This window comes from Ailuropoda melanoleuca, chromosome 4 (assembly GCF_002007445.2).
Source record: "Ailuropoda melanoleuca isolate Jingjing chromosome 4, ASM200744v2, whole genome shotgun sequence".
Lineage (NCBI taxonomy): Eukaryota > Metazoa > Chordata > Mammalia > Carnivora > Ursidae > Ailuropoda > Ailuropoda melanoleuca.
Window position 1 is genome coordinate 49773055 of NC_048221.1, and position 24486 is coordinate 49797540.

General features: G+C 52.7%; 2 protein-coding genes across 30 annotated transcripts; both read left to right on the forward strand.

Annotated features, from left to right (window-relative positions):
* Positions 1-1072: 1072 nt before the first annotated feature.
* Positions 1073-11604, forward strand: IL17RE (interleukin 17 receptor E). Of its 11 annotated transcripts, XM_034658754.1 has the most exons (15): positions 1101-1625; positions 1976-1987; positions 2574-2693; positions 3659-3818; positions 3914-4053; positions 4692-4760; positions 5642-5708; positions 6637-6812; positions 6898-6945; positions 7028-7073; positions 7245-7393; positions 9678-9746; positions 10248-10299; positions 10384-10482; positions 10978-11604. In XM_034658754.1, the coding sequence occupies exons 1-15, from the start codon at positions 1494-1496 to the stop codon at positions 11571-11573; spliced, it is 1935 nt and encodes a 644-aa protein (XP_034514645.1). In that variant the 5' UTR covers positions 1101-1493; the 3' UTR covers positions 11574-11604. The 11 variants fall into 11 exon arrangements, with proteins under 11 accessions (XP_034514648.1, XP_034514646.1, XP_034514647.1 ...); XM_034658757.1 differs by having other exon boundaries at positions 1073-1625; positions 7028-7393; positions 10394-10482; positions 10978-11243; XM_034658755.1 differs by lacking the exon at positions 10248-10299 and having other exon boundaries at positions 1089-1625; positions 7316-7393.
* Positions 11605-13034: 1430 nt separating this feature from the next.
* Positions 13035-24352, forward strand: IL17RC (interleukin 17 receptor C). Of its 19 annotated transcripts, none has more exons than XM_019805713.2 (20): positions 13035-13170; positions 13460-13481; positions 13679-13831; positions 14105-14179; positions 14271-14380; positions 15330-15441; positions 15777-15821; positions 17452-17591; positions 17806-17865; positions 18078-18173; positions 19660-19714; positions 19801-19982; positions 20078-20128; positions 20950-20998; positions 21162-21283; positions 21539-21598; positions 22115-22163; positions 23356-23451; positions 23556-23594; positions 23690-24352. In XM_019805713.2, exons 1-20 carry the CDS (start codon positions 13066-13068, stop codon positions 24307-24309), a joined length of 2241 nt encoding a protein of 746 aa, XP_019661272.1. In that variant the 5' UTR covers positions 13035-13065; the 3' UTR covers positions 24310-24352. The 19 variants fall into 19 exon arrangements, with proteins under 19 accessions (XP_019661272.1, XP_019661274.1, XP_019661273.1 ...); XM_019805715.2 differs by having other exon boundaries at positions 23693-24352; XM_019805714.2 differs by having other exon boundaries at positions 20953-20998.
* The last annotated feature ends 134 nt before the right edge of the window (positions 24353-24486 follow it).

The following is a 24486-nucleotide window of genomic DNA, read 5'->3' on the forward strand; positions in this document are numbered from 1 at the left end:
CCGCTAGGGGCTTCTCCGCTGGGAGCCTGCTTCTTCCTCTCCCACTCCCCCTGCTTGTGTTCCCTCTCTCTCTGGCTGTCTCTGTCAAATAAATAAATAAAATCTTAAAAAAAAAAAAAAGGAATGAACCGTGAGAGGTGGCAAAATTGGAGCTCCCAGGGCTAGAGAACTTGACCTTGATGAAAGCACTCTTCTTCCCTTATTTCTCTCTTTCGAAATGAAAAGAATAATTCGCACTTACCTGTCTCATAAGATGATTAGGTGGATCAAATTTGAAAGTGCTTGTAAAATGTGAAGCAAATAAACTGCTGCTTAAATGAAATGTAGCATTATTTACGGTTATTCGACTACAAAACCACCTATTTCTTGACATCTGCTAGGCATTAGAGAATGTAAGAATAGGAAAGGGTCCTTATCTTCTAATGAACTCAAAAGCAGAGGGTATTTTTAGGTTAATGAGTGGGATGGGTCTTCAGACAGTAGACCTGAAGACTCAGGACCTAGAACTGGCTTCAAGGAGGCTAGAGTCAGGCTACTGAAAGGTGCAGAGGAACAATAACAATATCAAGACGACTTAACCCCATAGGTGTGCCCCAAACTTGCTTTCTATGTGTGTCACCAAGGTAAGGACTGAAGCAGTTCAAATGCTCCATGAGCAGGAGGAAGCTGTGGGATGATGGGGAGGGTCCCCACAAAGCCTGGAGCCTCGTCAGCATCAGAAACCACAGGAAACCGGGTCAGTGCGTGGGGCCTGCTCCCTCAGCTCCTGGCTCAGCTATGTGCTCTGGGGCTTCCTGAGCAGACTGTACTGATTAGAGGATCCTTGAAGCTGGAGACCCCTTTGGTATGGAGCCCTTTGCCCAGAAGAGCTGGGTGCAGAGAGAAAGCTGGGCTACAGTCTGGAGGGTCAGCCAGATGGGGAGCAGGTTGCGAATGGGGGCCTGTGAGGTTTATGTGCATCCTACATGGACTTTTTTGTTGTTCTGCTCAACTCTGGGGCCTCAGTCACCTCTGTCTCCAGACTCCATTGCAGAATGGTGCTTAGTAGTTCCGTTAATTCTCTGAGAGGATGAAGCACATCTCCAAGGAAGCTCCAAGTCCAAGAGCATTAATGGGCGGGTCCAATCTGCCGGGTGTTGCAGGAGTAGGAGGGGTTAAGAAGTGGGGACAGCCCTCCATCCCCCTAACCCTGTACTGGCCTGTTTCCTGTTATTTCTCTGCCAGAGCAGGAGCCCCTTGCCCTCCAGGTGGGAGCAGTAGGGTTTTCTGGGGGGCAATCATCCTTCTGTCCCTCCGCTAGGGGAAGAAGGAATGTGGCTTGGCTGGCTGGTTAGGATCTAGGATCGAGGAGGAGCTTTGGGGCAGGGCGGGGCAGGGGCAGGCAGAGGCGAAGACTCCTGCTCCCTGCGCTCCAGCTGCTGCACAGCAAGGGCCCGCTGCCCACCCTCAGGCTGTGCAGCCATGTTCTGGGCGCTCTGACCCCACGGAAGCCCATGGGGAGCCCCAGATCGGCAGCTCCGTTCCTGCTTCTCCTCCTGCTGTTCATTGGCCTCGCTGCTTCCGCTGGGATTGGCTGCCCCTACCTGCCCCACTGGAGCACCCACTGTCTGCTGGCCTCCCAAATGGTAAGGTAATGCTGCCGCTGCCCAGTAGGGACATTTCCCGGCCACAGGCTGGTAAAGCTCCCCACTCTTCTGCCTATCCTCTCATGGCTCCCAAGTCCCTGTGCCCTGGTAGCAGCCCCAGTGTGTCCTCTGTATGGTCTTGAAGGGTAGCCAAGGTTCTGGTGTGCTAAGGCCTGTGCAGGGTCGAGCTGGCAAGACAAGAGCCAGAGTGGATGGGCTATTAGGTTATGGGCGTTAGAATTAGGTGATTTGAGGCAAAGACCCCAGGGAGAATGCCCCCCCACATAGGAATCCCTATTAATAATTCTTCTCTCCTTTCTTGCCCCTACTGGGCCCTGTGCCTCAGGAAGACACTCTCACTGGTGAGTCTCATTCCCTGCCCTGCTTCTTTTCTGGGTCCCTTTTGTTCCAGATCCCTAGCAAGCTTTCCATTCAAATTTTTGGCTCCCAACTTGGGAAGTAGCATATGAAGGAGAAAACACAGGGTTTAGAATCAGGACAAGCCTGGATTTGCATTGCAATTCCACCACATACTCCAAATGTGGCTGCAAGCAGTGCACTTAGCCCCTCTGACTCTCCGTTTCTGAGGGGATGATCAAGGTCATAGAAATGATTTTACCATGAAAGCTGCTGCCCCTAACCTGTGGGGAGGATGAAAGGAGACACAGAATAACCTCTAAGCACTTACCCTTAACTGTTCCCTCCCTACTGTCAGTGCTGCAACAACGATCTTTCATATCTAATGGTACATTCTAGTTTACAAATCATTTTCCCCACACGTTATCTCACTTGATCTTGACAACAGTCCTACTTTATGAACGAGGAAGCTGAGGCTTAGAGACGTCCGTAACTTGCCCAAAACTACACATCTCAGCCTCGAGTCCACTTGTCTGAGGCAGGAGGGACCTCCTTGGACCCTACCATTTGATTTACTTTCATCTTTCCCAGGAAGGTCTGCCCATGTCCCTTGCCATGCCCAGTTGGCGTTTCCTGCGTCCCCAAAGCCTTGCTGTGCTCAGCTCTGGCTCTGCCCCTATTTGTGCCTGCATCTGGTGTCAGATCCTTCAGGTATGAGAAACAGCCCTTTGGGCTCTTCTCAGTGGAGATGTGAATTAGAGGTGTTTGGGAGGGTGGCCCAGGCTGAGGAAAGTGGGACTTATCATACCAGAACAGATGTCTCTCCTGCTGTCAACCTCAACAGAGACAGGTCATCCTAAAATAGCATGCCATGACTGATATTCATGGGTTCAGTTGTATCATTTTGTGAAGGTGTTTCTCCTTTCCACTGGCACCAATGCTTGAGATTAAACTGTTTTAGTTCTGTGAGTTTACTAGTATTACCTTCTATTTGCAAAGTAAGATCTTTCTTATTCAACTCTCTATTTTCATGGCCTACTTCAGTGCCTGGCACATACTAAATGCCCAAACACTGCTTAAGAATTCACAGTTTCTAATTTTTCACTGTTGTAAATAATGCTACAATGGACACTTTTGCATATATGTACAGCTTTTTCTCTACTTAAGGAATTAATTCTTTTTTGACTGTATCATAACTTTCAGGACTAAAGAAGCTTGATACCATTACACTCCATGATCTGAAATGACTTACTATCTAACATCAGGCCACATTTCCAGGTAGGAGAGGGGCAGAGAAGGGCTGGATAGTCAATATGTCCTTTCCTGCACAGGCCTCCAGGGGGGCTGGTTCCACCTCCTGGTGCAGAAATACAAAAAGTCACATAAGTTCCGGTTCTGTAGGAGACACAAGATGCCAGCATCTGCTCAGGTACTCTGTCCACCAGTTCCAGCCCTGCCCTACGCCCCACAGACCTTTTGTTTCTGGCCTCTCGTTTTGCTGTCTAGCCATGCGAAAGATAGAAAGCGTGGCAATGAAGTAGACTATTCTGTCCATTACACAGTTAGGGAAACCAAGGCTTAAAGACTGAGCGACTTGTCTGTGGTGCCCCAGGTTCCAGAAGCAGGAATAAAAGCCTGATTCCTGGCCTAAGGCCAACCACGTTCTCTGCCTACAGAGGAAGCTGCTGAGTAGCTGTTGCCTGTCTGAGAAGGGTCATCACATCGCTGTCCCCTCCCCACACATCTCTCACAAGGGGTTGCGCTCTAAAAGGACCCAACCTTCAGACCCAAAGGCATTGGAAGGTCTCCCCAGATCCAGCTCACAAAGGCATGAAGGTAGGCATGGGGTGTGACCAGAGATGGGTACAGCCAAGTAGTGGTGCCTGTGTCCAGGCCAAGACACAAGGCTACCAGGTCCCCCTTGTTCCCAGGGCCCGAGTTCTCCTTTGATTTGCTGCCTGAGGCACGGGCTATTCAAGTGACCGTTCCTCCGGGACCTGAGGTCACCGTGCGTCTCTGTCACCAGTGGGTACTAGAATGTGAGGAGCTGAGCAGTCCCTTCGACGCCCAGGTATGGAGTGTCGTCTCCCTTTAAAAAGCCAGGTCACACAGCTCTGGAGCAAAAGGACCTCCCCGTTGTATACTGAGGCCCAGAGAGTGACAGTCATTGTCTAAGACCTCCCTACGTGTCTGACGCGCCTAGCATTAAGACTTCTTTGGATTAGACAGAAAATGCAGGTGTCCTTGTCATCTAGGAGGAGAGGAAGGGAAAGGGCAAACAGAGACTTGGAGCAACCATGAATGCCTAGCAGAGAAATGAGTATGGCATATATCCCCAGGGAGAAGACCCTGAGCTAGATTCAGGTTGCATTAAGAAGGCTTTTCAGTTCCCCCAAGAAGCAGTCACATCTTTCTTGGTTCCCTTCCATCTCCCTCCTTTTGCTGCTGCCCCTCAAAGAATGGGATGTTCCCCATCCACTCAGCGCAGGCCTCATAGCCCCCTTCAAGCTCCAGTTGCTGTGGATGCCCTGGTATGCAGTTGGTACCACTTGCAGGGAGTGGAGCTGTACCTCTTTGGCCCTCAGCTCTCTTCATTTCTTAAAAAAACAGGGTGTGTTGGCCAAGGTCCCAACTTCCTACTGCCCTTGTCCAGGGTGCCTAAGCTCTTTCTCAGGCACTTCTTTTCTCCTTTTGCTGCTTCGTCAACAGAAAATTGTGTCTGGGGGCCATGCTGTAGACCTGCCTTATGAATTCCTTCTGCCCTGTCTGTGCATAGAGGTGAGCAGAGGAAAAGGTCTGGGTTGTCCATGGCTCCACTCCTAGGTCTCGCAGAGGCACAGTTGGTCAAGCCTATCTCCAGTAAGTCAGGTCTTAAAAAGACTGGGTGTTGAGTCAATGCTTGGGAAGATGGCTGCCAGCTGGACTGTGAGTCACACACTGGGTCAGAAATGGAAGTGTCCTGCTGAATATGAGATATTTGGGGGGGCTGATTCCAACCTCAGTCCCACCCAAAACCAGCTTTCCTGGGTTCAGACTGGCCTCAGCCCCCAGAGACAGAATACACAGTTGCCTTCACCGTGTGTTCCGAGGAGTCACGGTGGGCGCACGTGTGGCCACTGCCAGGTTCCATATTGGCTCCAAAAGTCTTGTCCCCGTGAGCCCTCCCTGGCAGTCTTCCGCTCCTTACGAAGCTGAGGTGTCTAGTGGTAAGACTTCTTTGGACTAGACAGAAAAGGCAGGGGACCTTGTCAACCAGGAGGAGGCAAAAGGGAAGTACAAGCAGACACGTGGGGCAGGGAGCAGCTGCCGGGGTGGACAACCCCAGGTGTTTGGGCGGTCCAGAGGGTGGCTCCTTACAGGGCATTCCTTGGGAAAGCTAAAAGCGGAGGAATGTGGACCTCCCCTCTTTCTGGGGGAGGATAGGTTCTCCTCTCCAGGGAGAAGAGGACTGAGCCTCCCGTTTACTGATCTTGCTTCCAGACTCTGGTCACGCCCCCCTGCCCTGGCCCATAACCCTGCACTGCTTCCCCTGCTCCACGCCCCGCTGGCTCCGGCAGCTTGCATCAGGGCAAGGTCAAGCCAGAGGAGTTTCAGGTCTGAGTGATAGAGGAGAGAAGCCGTTCCTGCGACCCTCCCTGACTGTTTCCCTGTCCCCCCAGGCATCCTACCTGCAAGAGGACACAGTGAGGCGCAAAAAATGTCCCTTCCAGAACTGGCCTGAAGCCTGTAAGTGCTGGACATGGGCATTCGCAGCCTCTCTCAGTCTCTCTTACACACGCACACGCACGCATTTCACACCTGTGTTGTGGAAGAAGCCCCCAGAAGGCATGCAGGCATTTTCCCTGCAGTTGCTGAGGAGAAAGGGCTACAGTATCTACCAATCATGTGCCAGTAAATCAGAGTATTGAACATTGTACTAGGTGCTGTGAGAGGTTCAGAAATATGAGCCCCAGGAGGTAGTGTCCTAACAGGATGGGCCCCAAGTCCTGGGGTCACATCCCACTTATTCTTCTCTGAACCTCAGTTTCTTCATCAGTAAAGTAGTGATACTTGCCCTGCCTTACTTTCCAACTGTTGATGAGGCTGGCGTTCAATATTATATGTGAAAGTGGCTGGTGATGTCTAAAGTGCTGGACGCATGTTGTCATCCCCAAATTAAAGAGACAGGACCCTGAAACACAGCAAATGCATAGTGCAAAGCAGCCTACAGTCCAGGGAACCATTAGAGTTGAGGACTAGGCTGTAGGCCATGAACTCAGGAAAGGGAGAAGCCCGTGAAGGCTGTCTGATCAGAGGTCTCTTACAGGAGGCGACACCTGGGGTGGGCTCAGAAAAGGGGCAGTATTTCAAAAGGAGAGTAGCGAGGGGCACACTCCTGGTTCTGGGAGGAACTTAAGCAAAGATCTGCAGATTTTGAGTTTGGGGAGCAGCAGAGAACTGGCCAGAATGGAGGCACAGGAAGGAGATGAGACAGCCAAGTAGAAAAGGCCATAAAAGGTCTGGACAAGGCATGCTCAATTATTGGATACCTAGACATGCCAGCGAAGTCATCCCCTAGTTTCCCTGGGAATGGGGATGCAAAGCGAGGCTGAGGCCAAAGCAGGGCCCAGGCCTCCCAGGCCTCACTCTCTGCCCTTGCCTGCCGCCTGCCCAGATGGCTCCGACTTCTGGAAGTCAGTGCACTTCACTGACTACAGCCAGCACAGTCAGATGGTCATGGCCCTGACCCTTCGCTGCCCGCTGAAGCTGGAGGCCTCCCTCTGCCAGAGGCAGGGCTGGCACACCCACTGTGAAGACGTCCCCAATGCCACGGCTCAGGAGTCAGAGGGGGTGAGACAGGCCCCCCCAGGACTTGAGTGGGCAGGGCTGGGGCCCAAGTCCCAGCTCCCTGACTAACTCCCTTCTCCTACCACAGTGGTATGTTTTGGAGGGAGTAGACCTGCACCCTCAGCTCTGCTTCAAGGTACAAGCACGGGTGACAGTGGATGGGGAGGTGTGTGGGTGGTGCCTGGAGCTTGCTGACTTGCCATTTTTGGATTTCTCAGTTCTCGTTTGGAAATAGCAGCCATGTGGAATGCCCCCACCGGACTGGTGAGCCGATAAGTGACCCTGGCTGGGACCCCCTTCCACCACTTCACCCTTACCCAACTGTGACCAAGCCAGATGCGATCCCTGTTCTGACTTCTCTGGCAACCACAGCCCAGCTCCTATCACTGCCCACAAACAAAATGTCTCCCATGATGCCCTTTCCCACCCTGGCAGCCCCATCCTGGAATGTGAGCGTGGATACCCAGGCCCAGCAGCTGGTCCTTCACTTCTCCTCAATGATGCAGGCCACCTTCAGTGCTGCCTGGAGCCACCCAAGCTTGGGGCAGGACAGCTTGGTGCCTCCGGTGTACAGCATCAGCCAGGTATGGCCTAGCCAGGGATCCCCCCCTACCCCCCCTCACCCCAGTCTGTTGCTCAGAGCACAGCAAGTGGAGACATGCAAATCTCTAACTTATATCATCTGGTTATTTATTTACTTGATCAATCTTTGTTCAGCTGGTTCCTCTGCCTGTCAGTGGGGTCTTCAATGGAGCAGTTTCTAATCCTTTTAGTTTCTGAGCTTACGGGAGGTAAACAGAAGCAAGAGACTGGCCATCCCACCGCCAGCTGTCCTCTGACCCATTCAGTCTGCTGCCATATTTTATACCAATGCCCTCTCTTGAACCCAGCTGTCCTCTACCCCTGTGTTCCTGTCTGTCTCCACGAGGCCCCTGGCAGACGTTCCCTGCCTATCTTGGGAGGCAGAGCCCCTGGAAGCTGAGGTGCTCTTTGCAGAATACTGTGAACTACTGACAGATTTAACTTTATTATGTGAACTAAGAACAGTTTGACTAGCAGACTCTCTTCTGTGTATCTGATATAAAAAGCACAATCAGGGGCGTCTGGGTAGCGCAGTCGTTAGGCGTCTGCCTTCAGCTCAGGGTGTGATCCTGCCGTTCTAGGATCAAGTCCCACATCGGGCTCCTCTGCTATGAGCCTGCTTCTTCCTCTCCCACTCCCCCTGCTTGTGTTCCCTCTCTTGCTGGCTGTGTCTATCTCTGTCAAATAAATAAATAAAAAGTCTTTAAAAAAATAAATAAAAATAAAAAGCACAATCAAATATATCCATCAAACCACAGCACCAATCTGACTAAGCATGACTAGCTCTTTCCAATTCTTTCTTAAACGCTCACTTGTAGCTTGCTTATTTGTCTTGTACTCTATGAGGGCTCCCAAGCAGATAAGTGGTAGCAAATGTTTAAGAATGTTTAAGATTTAACACCAAGCCATGCTTAAGGTTTAAGACAAAGTCCCATGGGATAACCTAAAATTGAGAGCTAAATCCATGGACTCACTTGTTTTTGTGAGCTGGGAGAAGACCACCTTCACTGAGTTTAGCCATGATTTGAGAGTCACTGTGTCAGCATCTGCTGACAGCTGGCTGAAGAATGGGGTCTGGGACAGGGGTGGTATGGGGGTTGGAAATGGAGGGAGTTCCGGAAGGGTGGAAATTCTGGTCAACTCCTTAACCAACACCCAGAACATAGGGTGGAGCCATATCCTGCCTGTATACAGATGGTGATCACTTCTGTCCAATTTAGCATGCATTTATTGAATCCCTACTCTGTGCCTACCTTGCATTAGGCCCTGGGAAATACAAGAAAAGTATGTCACACAGTCTCTGCCCCTAAGGAGTCCACAGTGTAATAATAACTACTGTAACTGAAGGACTACACCCTGCGCTGTGTATGATAGAGGGCGTTAACCTGCATATTCCCATGGGATGCTCTCAAGAACCCAGTAAAATAAAGATTGTTAGTCCTCATATACAAATGAAGAAACCGAGGGTCAGGAAGGGAGGAAACCTATCTCCAAGCAAAGACCACACAGCTAGGAACCACAAGGGCAATCATTAAGCCTGACTTTTTTGACTGTGCTCTGACTTCACGACTTAGGTTCTTTCCAGTGGACAAGCCATCCCTTCAGATATGCGGCACAGAGAAGGGAGGCAGGTTATATAGTTAGGCTCCTTGGTTTATGAGCTGCTGGAGGACAGAGGCAACACCTGTGTCTTCTTTCCTCAGGGCTTGACACAAAGTACACACGCAGAGCATGTTTGCTGATGAGTGCCTGATCTCCTGATTCATGTGTTATCTTCCGCAGTTCCCATCTGGGAATGATCAGTGGGATGGCTTGAGAATGAAGCAGGGGGAAGACTTCTTTTTTTCCCCTCCCTTCCTTCCTTCCTTCCTTCCTTCCTTCCTTCCTTCCTTCCTTCCTTCCTTCCTTCCTTTCTCTCTCTCTCTCTCTCTCTTTCTTTTTAAAGATTTTTAAAATGTCTTTGTCAGAGAGAGAGAGAGAACAAGCAGGGGGAGCAGCAGGCAGAGGGAGAAACAGGTTCCCCTCTAAGCAAGGAGCCCGATGCAGGACTCGATCCCAGGACCCCAGGATCATGACCTGAGCAGAAGGCAGACACTTAACCAACTGAGCCACCCAGGCATCCCGGAAGACTTCTTTCTTGTCAATAGTGGTACTTGACCTTAAGCCTGGGTAGGATTTGGGTGGGAGCAGGAGGGTAGAAAGGAAAAGAGTGTGGGCAAAGACTCAGACTAGACAGAGCCAGATTTGACTCTGTGGGGACAGTCATTCTGCTCTTTGTTCCCACAGGCTCAGGGCTCAAGCCCAGTGACACTAGATCTCATCATTCCCTTCCTGCAGCCAGGGAGCTGTCTCCTGGTAAGGAATCCTGCTGTCACTCTGTACACACTCCCCTAGCATCTACCCTATAGGTGGCACATGAGACAAATCCAGTCTGCAAAAATGTTTGGTTTGGCCAGCATGGTGTTTGAAATTGGAATGAGTTGCTACCATTTAAATATTGGAGCGGTCATATTTTAAAAAGCTGATTTCTGGCTTCTCCTGGAAAAAATCAGAAAACCTGGTACTCTGTGTCCACATTCAGGCATGGTGACGATGGGCTTGAGCTCAGTGGCATCCGATTACTTCATTCAGGGACTGTGCCTGACTGTGCCTCATGGATGCCCTGGGCAACTTCAAGTTTATTTTTTGGGTTGCCACTCTTAACCTGTTGTGTACCCAGCCAGAGCTGGACCAGACCAAACACTGTGCTGGAGAAATTCCCTCTCTGGGGGGACTCCCCTTCTCTGTCGCCACTCAACTGCCCCTGGGAGGAGGGGCTACCCTGGCTCAGAGGGGTGGGGGGCTCTGTGTCCTCAGGTGTGGAGATCAGATGTTCAGTTTTCCTGGAAGCACCTCTTGTGTCCAGATGGTAAGTTCTTGGGAGACGAGGGGTGGGGTAAAAAGGAGGTTGGGCACTGAGGAGCCTGACTTGGCCTCACCCTGCTTGACTCAGTCTCTCATAGACACCTGGGGCTCTGGATCCTGGCACTGCTGGCCCTCACCACCCTATTGGGCATTGTTCTGGTCCTCACCCGCAGACGCCCGCTGTCAGGTAAGCTCACTCTGGGGGAACCTGAGGATTCAGATCTGCACAGTGCCTAAGCTAGTGGCCCCCCACCCTTCCCCTGCTTAGGCTCCCTTCCGAAGAGCCAGGCCCCTGCTGCTGCCCCAAGCTCTCTGCTACCCAAGGCGATGAGCCTCAGACCCCCTAGTGGTCAGGAATGGTTAAGGCAGAGCAAAGGTCCCTCTGTGCAGATGGTTCACTGTTAGTGGTCTCTGGGAAGAGACCAGTGGGGCGGAAATCCAGCCTGCGCTGCACCTGCCAAACCCCGCGCCCTAGACCTGGCCCCTTCCGGGCGCTTTTATCTAATTAGCCCAAAGACACCCTATGAGCTAAAGTTGCCTTGGGTACCCACACCCAGTGGAGATAAGGAACCAGGTGGAACACCTGATGAGTTAGCCCCAAGGCGGGGAGGGGTAGAGTGGGGGTGGAATAGCGGCTCTCCCTTAGCCCCGTACCCTGTTTATCTGCTGCTCCCGCCCCTAGGCCCGGGCCGAGAGCGGCCGGTGTTGCTCCTTCACGTGGCGGACTCAGAGGCGCAGCGGCGCCTGGTGGGAGCGCTGGCTGAACTGCTGCGGGCAGCGCTGGGCGGAGGGCGTGACGTGATCGTGGACCTGTGGGAGGGGACGCGCGTGGCGCGCGTGGGCCCGCTGCCCTGGCTGTGGGCGGCGCGGACGCGCGTGGCGCAGGAGCGGGGCACCGTGCTGCTTCTGTGGAGCATTGGGGGCCCCAGTCCAGTCCGCGGCCGGGATCCCCACTCGGCGCCCCTGCGCGCCCTGCTCGGTGCCGCCCCGCGTCCACTGCTGCTGCTCGCTTACTTCAGTCGCCTGTGTGCCAAGGGCGACATTCCCCCGCCTCTGCGTGCCCTGCCGCGCTACCGCCTGCTGCGCGACCTGCCACGCCTGCTACGGGCGCTAGACGCACAGCCTTCCACCGAAGCCACCAATCGAGGCCGCCTCGGGGATCGGCCGTGCCTGCGGGGTCGCCTGGAGCTGTGCCACCGGCTGGAACGGGAGGCCGCCAAATTTTGCCCACCGAGTCTGAGCAGAGACAGGCGTAGGGGTACTGGCTGGAACCCCTGAATGAGCCTTCTACCCTAGAATCCTTGGGGTGCCGCCCCAGGACTATGGGCCAAAAATCCTTATGCTCTGTCTGCTAGCGAGGGAGTAGAGCACCTCCCTCGCTGTCCCAGCCCCTTCCTTATGTTTCTGGCTTCTTCCTCATGTTTACCCTTTCCGAACTAGAACTAGCGGGGAGAGTCGCTGTTTACTGAGGGTTCCACTGACCCCAGTCCTGTTGCGGGGGAGGGGGATCTTCCCACTTCTTTTCTTCAAAATTCCAGAAAGAGCAGTCTGCACATGCTCCAGTCCAGGCTGGAGAGATGTGGGACAGAGGTAGGGGAGGCTGGAGCGATGGCAATTCTGAGTGAGGGGTAACTCCAGTGGGGGAGCGGGGGAACCCCTTTCTGAGACAGGGATACTGCTTTTCCCTGACTGGAGCTCTGCCCAGAGGATGGAGGGAGGGAGGGAGCCTGACCCAGGGAAAGAGGTTTTGGCCTTGGGTGTACAGGGCAAAGGCGGGACAAGATCAAGAAAAATGAATAAAGACGAACATAATAGATAAGCTAAGAGACACAATGTGCTTCTCTAGTGTGCCCAGAATCCTGAGTTGGAGGAAGGGTCAGCACAGCCCTGCCTGGGGGCTGTTATGCATCCATTTGTGGGCCCAAATCTTCCATGTCCACACCCACAACCACATCCTTCACTTCTCACATGCAATGTCTCTGAAAAGGCAAAGAAGGACCTGGAAATTGCCATCCTCATTGTGAAAAGATTCAGAAAAGGTCCATTTGTCATGCAGCCAGCCCATGGCAACAGCACAAATGGGGCCCCTGTCTGCCTGGCTCTGAGTCCTGAGTTCCTTCCCTCCATACCACACTTGAGCAGAGGCCAGGAAGTGGTGAAAAGCCCACTTTCTGATGCCCTTTGTCCCTGCCTTTAGAGCTCCTGTCCCACAAAGGGTCACTGAGTTCCAGGGCAGATGTGTGAAGGGACTGGGGGTGCTCTGTACGAGGGGACCTAATGGGCACCAAAATCCCAGATTTATATGAGAAGTGGAAATGCCCCAGTATTGCCCAGGCCCTCTTCCCTAGGGACTCCCAGGGTGAGTAAGAGCTCCCTCGCTCAGCTGTGATGCTGCCACCCTCTTCAGGGGCCCCTCCCAGCCAGGTGTCAGCAGAGGAGGAGGAGAGGGAAAGGAGATGAGGCCACCACCCCACTCCAAGCCTGCTGACTCCCAGGCCTGGTGTTGGTGGGAGGGACAGGGCGGGGCGGGAACAGCCAGCTGCCTGCCGGGAGCCAAAACGAAAGCACTCGGGCTGGACTGGGACAGGATTCAGGACTCCCAGGAGAGGGAGTGCTCCAGCTAGCACTGGGACGTCAGGCTGAAGAGGGATTCCGGCCCCTCGTGCCCACAGGCTTGGGGCTGAGTGGGAGCAGAGGTACAGTGTCTGCCCCCCCCTTTGGGGGGGGCAGGACAGGGCCTTGGGCCTTGGTGCCTCCTGGTACCTGGAAGATGCCTGTGCCTTGGTTCCTGTTGTCCTTGGCACTGGGCCGAAGCCCCATGGTCCTCTCTTTGGAGAAGCTTATGGGGCCTCAGGACACAGCTCGCTGCTCTCCGGTAAGTCTGGGGTCCTGGGAGAGTTGGGGAAAGCTCAGGGTTCAGTCTGCCGCCTATCAGAGGCCCTACCCTGGCTCCTGTCACTGTCACTACCACCAGAACTGCCCTGGCTGGTCTGTCTGGTGCTGATGGGATAAGAGAAGAATGGGGAGGGGGCAAGAGCTGGGTTTGTCTTCTCCTGGGAGGGGCTTGAATGGGGAGCCCCAGAAGGGTAGGCAGGGATAGCAGGCAGGGAAAAATGGCTAGATTCGGTGGCATAAACTCTGACTCGTCTTTACCTCCTTCCCAGGGCCTTTCCTGCCACCTCTGGGGTGAGTAGCCCTACTTTTAGAAAGAAAAGAACTGCCCAGGTTGGTGGAAGGGAGGGGAGATGTTCCAGTTGTATGCCCTTACCACCCACCCTCAGCCCAGGAAGAGCCCAAAGCTCCTTGGCCCTCTGGGGTTGTCAGGTGCAACTAACCTCTGGATTATGAACAGCTTTAGTTCCCACCCCACCCTTCATGTGCAGATGGCGACGTGCTGTGCCTGCCTGGGAGCATCGTGTCTGCCCCAGGCCCTGTGCTGGTGCCCACACGCCTGCAGACAGAGCTGGTGCTTAGGTGCCACCAGGAGACCGACTGTGACCTCTGTGTGCGTGTGGCCATCCACTTGGCTGTGCACGGTGAGCATTTCATCCCCTGTGTGTGCACACGTCAGCACGTCTGGGATGGGCACAAGGACTGCGGCGTCTGTCGGGCAGTCCTGTGCATCCTCAGTGTTCTCCTGGGGAGCACCGGCCAAAGGACCCCCAGGTCAGCCTGGTCTCCCTGTCTCCCACGCCCCAGGCCCCTGGCCCAGCCCCTGCTTCTCAGCACTGGCTTTCAGGAAGGAAGCCAAGCGCAAAGCCAGCCCAGAGCTGAGGCCTGACCTGGGCCTTGTTCTCGGGTCCTTCTAGGGCACTGGAAAGAGCCTAAAGATGAGGACGAGTTTGGAAGAGCAGCTGATCCAGAGCTTGAGGAGCCTGCGAACGGTGAGGAGAACCCAGCTGGCCCAGCTGCCCCTAGCCAGGGCCTTGCCCGAGGCCCCGGAGCCTGACCAGTGCCCTGCCCTGTTGCTCACAGCCTTTCTCCAGGCCCAAGTGGTGCTCTCCTTCCAGGCCTACCCCACTGCCCGCTGCGTTCTGCTGGAGGTGCAAGTGCCCGCTGCCCTCGTGCAGCCTGGTCAGTCTGTGGTATGCGAAATCATCATCGTAGCAATAGCCATCTTCTGAACGTGACGTCTCTGAAGTGCTCCTGTGTGTGTTATGTCTGTGTGCTGATGACAGCAGGGCTGTGGGCAAGCCCTTTCAGCCCTTTATGCCTCTGTTTTCCTGTCTGTACAATGGGAATAAGAATAGGCCTGCCTCTTATGGCTGTTGTGAGAAAAAGATGAGTTGATATGTATAAAACACCTCGGGTAATGCCCAGCACTGAAGGGTCTCAGATGTAATTCTCCCTTTCTTTTGTGACTCTCAGAAGCTCACATGAACTAGGCATTATTACTCTCATTTTCCAGAGAAAGAAACTGAGGTTGGAGAGGGGAAGTCTGTGGACTGGATCCACTTCTCTGGACTTTCTGCTACATCATGTCTGCCCTGTGTGTAGCCCGTGGTGCGGGGTGTTGGGGCTTCTCCCTACTTCAGGAGGCCATGTGTGTTTGGAAGATGTTGTGCCACTTGGGCCAAACCACCAAACCCTTTGACTTCTGCTCCTGCCCCCAGCTCCCAGCCAATATCCTCTTGCCTGGAAAATTGTAGAATGGGAGAAAATCTGCTGGCTTACCTCAATGGACAGTTGTGAGGACCACTGAGGCATTGGGTGTGGGAAGGGGTATCCCACGTTTGTGTTGGGGTATCTGGTCACCTTAGCTTTGGCCGCGTGATGTGGGACAGCAAGGGTCGGGGCACGGACTCAAATAGCTAGGGCCCTTATCCCTGCCCTGCTGACACCCCCTACTGAGGCTGTGTGCTTTAGACCTGGGGGCCTTTAAAGGAAACATTAATGGGGGAATTTCGGGCCATACAGTATAGAGTCACTGGTTGGAGGAGGGGGTGAGTGGAGTGGTCCATGGAGAAGCTCAGAGCCCTTGGCCTGTATTCTGAGCCCTATACCACCAGCCTTCCGCCACCCCTCTCCTCACAGGGCTCGGTAGTATTTGACTGCTTCGAGGCTGCTCTGGGGGCTGAGGTGCGACTCTGGTCCTACACTCAGCCCAGGTACCAGAAGGAACTCAACCTCACACAGCAGTTGCCTGGTAAGTGGCCCCAGAGCCTCAGGGGTCCCAACTCCTGCCCCCCTCAAGTCTCTTTTCCCTCTGGCCACTGCCATTCTGCTTTCACCCCCTTCCTAGTCCCATCCACTCATAGGCAGGGGTCTGAGTTCCCATCCTCCCCAGGTCTGTCCCCCTTGTCTCCTCTCCCCAGGAAATATTGCTTCCCAGTGCCTGAGGAAGGTGCTTTGGGCACTGGATTGATGGGGTGGTATTTAAGGAATGAGGAGCCTTTCCCAGTGCTCTCCATGGGTTGGATTGCCCCACTTCTTTCTTTGGTCCCCAGCCCCACTGGAGGCTTTTCTGTGATCTCTCCCCAGACTGCAAGGGGCTTGAAGTCCGGGACAGCATCCAGAGCTGCTGGGGTAGGGGCAATGGCCAGCGGGGCTGGAAGGAGGGAGGGGCAGGGTCTGGAGTGTGAGGGAACCTTGGAGGTGGCTTCAGGTCTGGGCTTGCCACAATCAGATGCTCACTGAGCATCACGCAGGAACTGCCGTGGCTCCTACCCTGTGCCACGCATTAGGGATATGAAGGTGAATCTCTCACTCTTTATAACAAATTTATTTATTAGTACCAGGGACATCTAGAGGCCCAAAGCATTGTCAAGATTATGGTACACCCCACTACCACCATATAGCAAAATAAAAATAATATTAAACCATAAAATAAGGGCTAGGAAAGTCAAGGCTCTGATGATTTTTCCCAGGCACTATTTGAATTTTATTTTCGCTTTGTTCATTTTTCATATTGTATTTTCTTTTTTACTGTGGTATAACACACATACAGAAAAGTGTGTAAAGTGCACTAATTTTAAAGTCCAGCTCAGTTAATTTTTACATATGTATACACTTGCATAACTACCACCCAGATCAAGATATAAGTGGTGATGTTTTTGAACTCTTAAATTTTTTTCTTTTCTTTTTTTAAAAGATTTTATTTATTTGTCCCGCTGAGCAGGGAGCCTAACTCGATCCCATGACCCTGGGATCATGACCTGAGCTGAAGGCAGACACCCAACCAACTGAGCCACCCAGGCGCCCTGAACTCTTAAATTTTTTCAATTTTATTTCCTTTTTGGTTCCTTAAGTTTGGCCTGCCTCTTTGGTAATTCATTAGAGACTACCCAGCACCAGAGCTTTAAAGACACAGAAACACGTCATGCATTTCGTGTCTTTATTCACTCAGTAGACACTGACCCACTTATTCAATAGATATTTACTGAGTAATTACTCTGCCCAAGAAATAGTCCTAGGCACTGGAGATAAGTCAAAAAACAAAACTGACAAAAATCCTTGCCTTACATAGCTGACATTGTAGGTGGGAGTCAGGGTCAGAATAGGGGTGATGGAGGACACAGTAAACACATGGAGATGTGAACTATGCAATAAGACGTGATTAGTGCTATGGAGAAAATTTGGGGAGGGAGGATAAGGGAGTTGGGAGTTGCAGCAGTCAGGGATGGCTTCACTGTGGTGAGCAAATACCGGAAGGAGGTACGGGAGGAGCCATATGGGTATCTGAGGGAAAAGCGTCCCATATGCAGAGGGAACAGCCAGTGCAAAGGGCCTGAAGCAGGAGTGTATCTGGTGTGTTTAAGTATTAGCGAAGAGGGCAGCATGTCTGCAGCAGATTAATTAAGGACAAGAGTGCTAGGAAATGAGGTTAGAGTGGGTAGGGTCTTGCAAGCCATTCTAAGGACTCTAGCTTTTACTCTGGGGGTAATCTGGGGGGTCATCTGAGCAGAGAAGGAGGATTTATCTTACAGTGATTACAGGATCCTTCTGGCTGCAGAGGGAGAAGAGTTGTGTCAAGATACTGGGCTGGCGGCTAGGGACAAAGTCTGATCAGGGGTGAGGACGTAGACTCTGCCCTCCAGGGGCCTTCCAATCTCAGGGATGTGAAGGAAACTCTAAAGGTCAGCCAGAGGGGTATGGCCAGGGGTAAGGGTACGCAGAAGAGGTGAAGGAAGTCTCTCTCTCTCTGCCTGCCCCACAGCCCTGCCCTGGCTCGGTGTGTCTGCCGATGGCGATGATGTGCACCTCGTGCTGGACGTCTCTGAGGAGCAGCACTTTGGCCTCTCCCTGTACTGGAACCAGATCCAGGGCCCTACAAAACCCTGGTGGCACAAAAACCTGGTGAGGCCTCCCAAGTCCATTCCCACTCTAGGCTGATGTCCACGCTAAGGGTGTGGGCGCATTATCAAAGGGGACCCTTGAGGAGGATACAGCCACCCACTCCCCAAGCAAGGAACATCAGGGGAGCTGCTGCCTTCCTGGTTTCCTTAACTTTGGCTTCCAGCCTTCCTCCTCCTCATCTTTTCCAACTTTTTGCCTTCTGCCTTTCCCACAGACCGGGCCACAGAACATTACCTTGAACCACACAGACCTGTTTCCCTGCCTTTGTATTCAGGTAAGAGAAGAGTCTGGCTAGGTGCCAGGGGAAGGGGATTGGGGAATTGATGAGGGGGGTGGCCCTTTCCTTCCTTGTCTTGCCATCCTCCATATTCCTCTTTGAGGTGGGAACTGTTGCTCCCTAAGGTGACTAACCCATTCTTGACCTTTGCTGTCCTGACTTCTGCCTGTTGCAGGCTCTGAATGTTCTTCCTAATCCTCTATCCACAGGACTCCTACTCATTCTTCATGGCCCCATTCAAATGTCACCTCCTCCTTGAAGCCCTCCCCTACTCCTCCAATTGCCTCTTTATACTCCTCTGGAAAGTGAGGTTTGAATCCTGACTCTTGCTGTTTGCTAGCTGTGTGACCTTGTGCAAGTCACTTCACCTCTCTGAGCCTGTTTCTTATCTGTGAAATGGGAATAACAATACCAGCCTCATAGGACTGTTACAAAAGGAAGTATCCAAGCTTCTGTATGTTGGCTCTTTCCTATTTTTTTCAAGATTTTATTTTTAAATAATCTCTATACCCAATGTGGGGCTCGAACTTAACAACCTTGATGTCAAGAGTCGCATGTTCTACCGACTGAGCCAGCCAGGCACCCCTCTTTTCTCTTCTGATTGCACATTTAAATGGTGACAGGTCCCATCTATTTTATCTCTGATACTAATGCCTGTTATTTCCACTACCTGAAATGCCCTCACTTCTTTTCTATACAACCACATCCTTCCAGCTCAAATGTTACCTCTTTCCCAAAGCTTTTCCTCAACTGTCTGGCCTCTTCTATCTTCCAGTCTTCTTGCACTTCTGTCTTTTCTTGTTCATTTATCACTTCCTTTCTTATTTGGGCGCCTGTCTCATTTCTTCTTTCACACAACAGATGCTCAATAAATGAGTGATCAATTTATTAATTTATACACATGTTTTATCCTTACTAAAACTATGACTTTGTAATTTCCTTGAAGACAAGGAAATAATACCTAATTCAAACTTAGTAACTCGCCCAGAGCCTTGCACAATGCCTGGCATGTAGTGGGTGCTAATTAAGTTTGTTAAAGGAATGAATGAATGAATGAATGAATGAAACTCTACTAACTTGCACTGTGGTAGAACACACAACAGATGTTCATGAAATGTTTGCTGTGATCTAAACATCCTTACTGCCAAGCACAGCGCCTGCTACATAGTAGGTGGTCTTAATTAAAAGTTTGCTGAATAAATTAATGTATTATCTCTACTGCTTACCACAGGGCTAAGCACGGAATAGATGTGCTTTAGAAATTTATTGAAAGAAATGGAGTGCCTGGCTGGTTCAGTTTATAGAGCATGTGACTTGATCTCAGGGTCACGAGTTCAGGCCCCACACAGTGGGTAGAGTTTACTTAAAACAAACAAACAAACAAACAAAATATATATATATATATACACACACACACATATATATTAATGTATATTAAAATATATAATATATACATAGTAACACTTAGCACAATACCTGGCATATAGTAGGCTCACACTAAGTGACTGTGGATTTAATTATCAATGTCCCCAGTGCCTACCATGGTGCTAAGACACATAGTAGGTACTCATTAAAAGTCTGTTGAATGAAGGTGATGTCAGATATTGGTATAGGGTTTGCCGGAAGAATAAATGTGTGCAACTCTAGGGCTTTACAAAGGGCAAAAAGACTGGGCAAGTGTTGATGAAATAGTTAAATGAATGTATCCCCAGTGCCTAGCAGTGGGCCTGGCACATGCTCTTGGAGGGTCAGCTGGCTGAATGGACTAATAGAACCCTGTTTCTTTTCCAGGTGTGGCCTCTAGAGCCCGACTCTGTCAGGACGAGCATCTGCCCCTTTAGGGAGGGTGAGAAGACCAGGGCTGGGGCCAGGGTGGGAATGGTGCAAGTAGACGCATGCTGGGCGCCCAGTGACCCAGCCCTCTCCTTGCAGACCCCCGGGCACATCGGAACCTCTGGCGTGCAGCCCGGCTGCGGCTACTGCCCCCCCAGGGCTGGCAGCTAAATGCACCCTGCTCGCTGCTTGCTGAGGCCACTCTGTGTTGGCAGGCACCAGGCGGGGGCCCCTGCCAGTCGCTGGTCCCGCCGCTGTCCTGGGCAAATGTCACTGTAAATGTAAGTGAAGCGGTGGGAGGATCCTGGGATCAGGAAAGGAAGGGGAGCTCAGGAGGGCACATTTCCTGACTTCGCCCATTACCCTTTTTCCACAGAAGACCCTTGAGTTGCCATTGCTCAATGCCCACCCCAACCTCTGTGTCCAGGTAAGAAGGGGTACAAGAGCTCTGGGCTAGGGGCAGGACCCCACATGGACCCCCCAGATAATTGTCTTCTGGACCCGATTTATCTGGGTCGCTGGAGCAAAGTTGTTATGGGCTACCTCTGGGAGTTGTACTATTTATTGTGGGACTCTGAGCAAGTCACTTCACTACGCTGAAAATCAGTCTCCTCATCTGTTTAATGGGGATGATAGTAACTACTTCGCAGTAGTGAATAAAACCAGCAAATGCTCCCACCCTATAGAGCTGATGTGCTAATGGAGAAAGGGACGCCTGGGTGGCTCGGTCGGTTTAGCATCTGTCTTCGGCTCAGGTCATGATCCCAGGGTTCTGGAATCGAGTCCCACATCGGGCTCCTTGCTCAGCGGGGAGCCTGCTTCTCCCTCTGCCTGCCAGTCCTCCTGCTTGTGCTCTCTCTCTGACAAATAAATAAAATCTTAAAAAAAAATAATGGAGGAAGACTCAGACTGAGTGACTAAGACAGTATACAAGTGAAGTGGTCAGATGAGGCCTTTTGGTGAGGGTGGTTAGACGAGAAGGGAATGTATAAAGTGCTTTGTCAGACATGAAAAGAGCTAATTTAGGGCCATGAGTCTCTTTAGCACAGATGCCCTCACAAGGCTGAGGCTGAGAAAAATAAATTATCTCTTAATCACTCAGCCTCAAAGCCTGATCTGCCTAACATTAGGGCCAGGAGGCAGAACCCCTTCCCCAGCCAGACGGGACCCCCTTACTGTCCTTCTCTTCTGTTCTTTGTGGCCCTGCTCTTGCTTTTCCCTGTGCGCCTAACCACGGCCCCTTCTAAGCAGGTGAGCAGCTGGGAGAAGCTGCAGCTACAGCAGTGCTTGTGGGCTGGTGAGTGAAGCCTGCGGAAGGCTGGGGCAGGGCTGTCCCACGAGAGGTGAACCCTGGAAGTCCCACCTCATGGGGGTGAGGTCAGGCACGGGAAGGGGTGGGAGCAAGTAGCAGCCTCCAGCATAGCTGGGTCTCACTCAGAGTGGGCTCTCACCCCTTCCAGACTCCCTTGGGGCCCTCAAGGATGATATGCTGCTGGTGGAGACACGAGGCCCCCAGGACAACAGGTCACTCTGTGCCTTGGAACCTAGTGGCTGCACCCCACTATTCAGCAGGGCCTCCACGGTGAGGACGAGGGGACCCTCCTCCATATACCTTTCCAGTTCCATCTCAAGCCTGGCCTCAAGTTTTCACTGCGTTCAATTTCCCCTCGTCTGTGCCAGACCTTGTGCTGGTCTTTGGGAATGTGGGGGTGACTCAGACCTAGGCCCTGTTCTTAGTGACCTCTTACAAGTCTCCAGCCCCCCCACCCCCCACTAGTCTGCTCAGCTGCAGCTAAGTGTGGCGGCCCTAGGTAACAGCCTCCCTTTGGCTTGGCAGAGGGCAGCTCGCCTTGGAGAGGGCTTACTACAAGACCTGCAGTCAGGCCAGTGTCTGCAGGTGAGTAGGTGGCGGGAGGGCCCTGCCCCAATGCCCAAGGCCACTAGGCCTAAAACTCTGTATTTAACTTCTTCCATCTCTTCCTGTGCCTAGCAGAGGATACCAGGGAAACTCTCACTCTTCCTAGGCAGGGGCCTCCTCACTGTCCCTCTAGTACCCACTCACCATCTATTTCTGCTTATTTTGTGTCCAGCCCTGGGGAAGCCAAGAATTGAAGAAGCATAGTTCCTGTTCCCAAGTTGCTCACTACTGGCTAGAAAACAGTAAACAGATAACCAGATTCGTATGTGCTAAGCATTTGGTTCCAGGGAGAGCTTCAAGGAAGGGTGATTTCATGTGGGCCAGATCTGGCATGGAGCAGGCACAGCGTGATCAAAGGCAGAGCAGTCTGCGGGGACCTAAAGTGTGTGTCTGTGTGTGTGAAGTATGCATAGTTGAGGCTGGGAATTTGGAGATCAGGCTGGCCAGAACTTGGTGTTCTGGGGCTGTGGCCTTGGTTTTGCTTGTGTCTTACAGCTGTGGGAAGATGACCTGAGAGCACTATGGGCCTGCCCCATGGACAAGTGTGAGTATTGTAAGAAAGGCCCTTCCCTTCTGTACCAAGGGCTGGAATCTAGACATTCCTAGGGGGCACATGCAATGGCCCTGTCCTTCCCTGGCTTGGATTGATCAGAGGACATTTCTTCCTTCATTTAAAAACCAAAAAGAGAGCTTACAGGGATTCAGACATCACCAAAGACACAATCCCTGCTCCCATCGCAGCCATAGAAGGCTAGAAAGACATTAGCTAAACAATCACTTACATCTAATAAATGCGAGCTATTGAAGCATTCACTATGAAGTGTCCACATCCATAAATGCATATATTGGGGACCTGACTTAGATGGGGTGAGGCCAGGAAAAGATTCCGGCTGTTCTGAAGGCTAAGCTAGGTGAAGGAGGGAGAGATGCTTTTTTGAGGAACTCCAAGATGGCCAGTGTGGCTGGAGGGTCTTGGAAGGTGGACCTCTATCACAAGGATGCAAGGGCCATCTAGGACCTTGGGAGCTGATATAAGAAATTGGATTTTTTTTTTTTTAAAGAGAAAGAGAGGGGGGGCAGAGAGAAAATCTTAAGCAAACTCCACACCCATGATCTCACAACCCTGAGATCATGACCTGAGCCAAAATCAAGAGTTGGACCCTTAACTGAGCCCCCTAGGAAATTGGATTTTATGTTAAAAGCAGTAGGAGCTTCCTGAAAGGCTATAATCAAATTTGTATGTTAAAAAGATCTCTGGGGCTGCCATGTAGTGAAGGACTTGGAGGCAAAAAAGAGGTTAGGGACACCAGTTTGAAGGCTGTTGGAGTCATCAAGAGAGTGAGGTCAAGGGCCCAGCAACCCTAGGCTTAGGAGACAATATTAGCTGACATTCGAGCACTCACTATGCCCAGCGTAAGTTCTTTGTGTGTATTAATATGTGTAGTCCTCACAACAGCCCTATGCAGTAGGTACTGTTGTGAACCCAGTTTTACAGAGGTGAAAACTGAGGCAGAAGGTGAACGGAGGTACCCAAGGTCACCCAAGTAGGTCTATGTCCATATATTGACTCTGGCCCTATATGCCGTGGATTTGGGGCAAATCTTTCCATTTCTCTGAGCCAGTTCAGTCACCACATGGCAGCCCCAGAGATGTCTTAAATGAGTTTTTCTCCTTCGTGAAGTGGGGTGAAAGTGTAAGGTATCTAATTAGCCTGTCCTCTCCCCCGGGTCTCCTAGACGTTCACCAGCGCTGGGCCCTGGTGTGGCTGGCCTGTCTACTCTTGGCATCTGTGCTTTTCCTTCTCTTCCTTTTCAAAAAGGACCACGTGAAAGGTGAGCATTTCCCGACCCCCCACGCCCAGGGGCAGGGCTGGGAGTTCCCCTGGAGAAGGTGGCAGCTGAGCTCATGGGCTGCCCCGGCCCCTCTCCCCCAACAGGGTGGCTGAGGCTCTTGAAGGAAGACCTCCGCGCGGGGGGTGAGTGTGAGCAAGTGACGGGCGGGGGGGCCGCCCCCAGCGGGCGGGCCTCGGCCCTTCTCACGTCTTCCTTCCCCCTCTATTCTCTCTGGCAGCAGCCGCCAGGGCCCGCGCGGCTCTGCTCCTCTACTCAGCGGAGGACTCTGGCTTCGAGCGCTTGGTGGGCGCCTTGGCGTCAGCGCTGTGTCAGCTGCCGCTGCGGGTGGCCGTGGACCTTTGGAGCCGACGTGAACTGAGTGCGCAGGGACCCCTGGCCTGGTTCCACGCGCAGCGGCGCCAGACCCTCCAGGAGGGCGGTGTGGTGGTTCTGCTCTTCTCGCCGGGGGCCGTGGCGCTGTGCCATGAGTGGCTGCAAGACGGGGCGTCAGCGTCCGCCCCGCACGGCCCGCACGACGCCTTTGCCGCCTCGCTCAGCTGCGTGCTGCCCGACTTTCTGCAGGGCCGGGCGCCCGGCCGCTACGTGGGGGCCTACTTCGACGGACTGCTCCACTCGGAGGCCGTGCCCACCCTTTTCCGCAGCGTACCGGTCTTCTCCCTGCCCTCCCAGTTGCCCGACTTCCTGGGGACCCTGCAGGGGCCTGCCGCCCCCCGTCCGGGGCGGCTCGGGGAGAGGGCGAAGCAAGTGTCCCGGGCCCTGCAGCCCGCCCTGGACCAGGTGCTTAAGGCTCCCAGGGATCCCGGGGGTCCCGGGGACGGCACGCGGGATGGCACGTGAGGCAGGGGAAACGACTCGAATAAAGGCAGACGCTATTTTTCTACCCGTGTTCCCCGCACGTGTCCGTGACCGCGTCGCTCGCCTAGCAGGACGCCCGCGGCCCTTTAACACCCGGACAGGTGCAGCCCGGCACCGCCTGCGGGTGGCTGACGTAGGGTGACGCAATGGCACATGGAG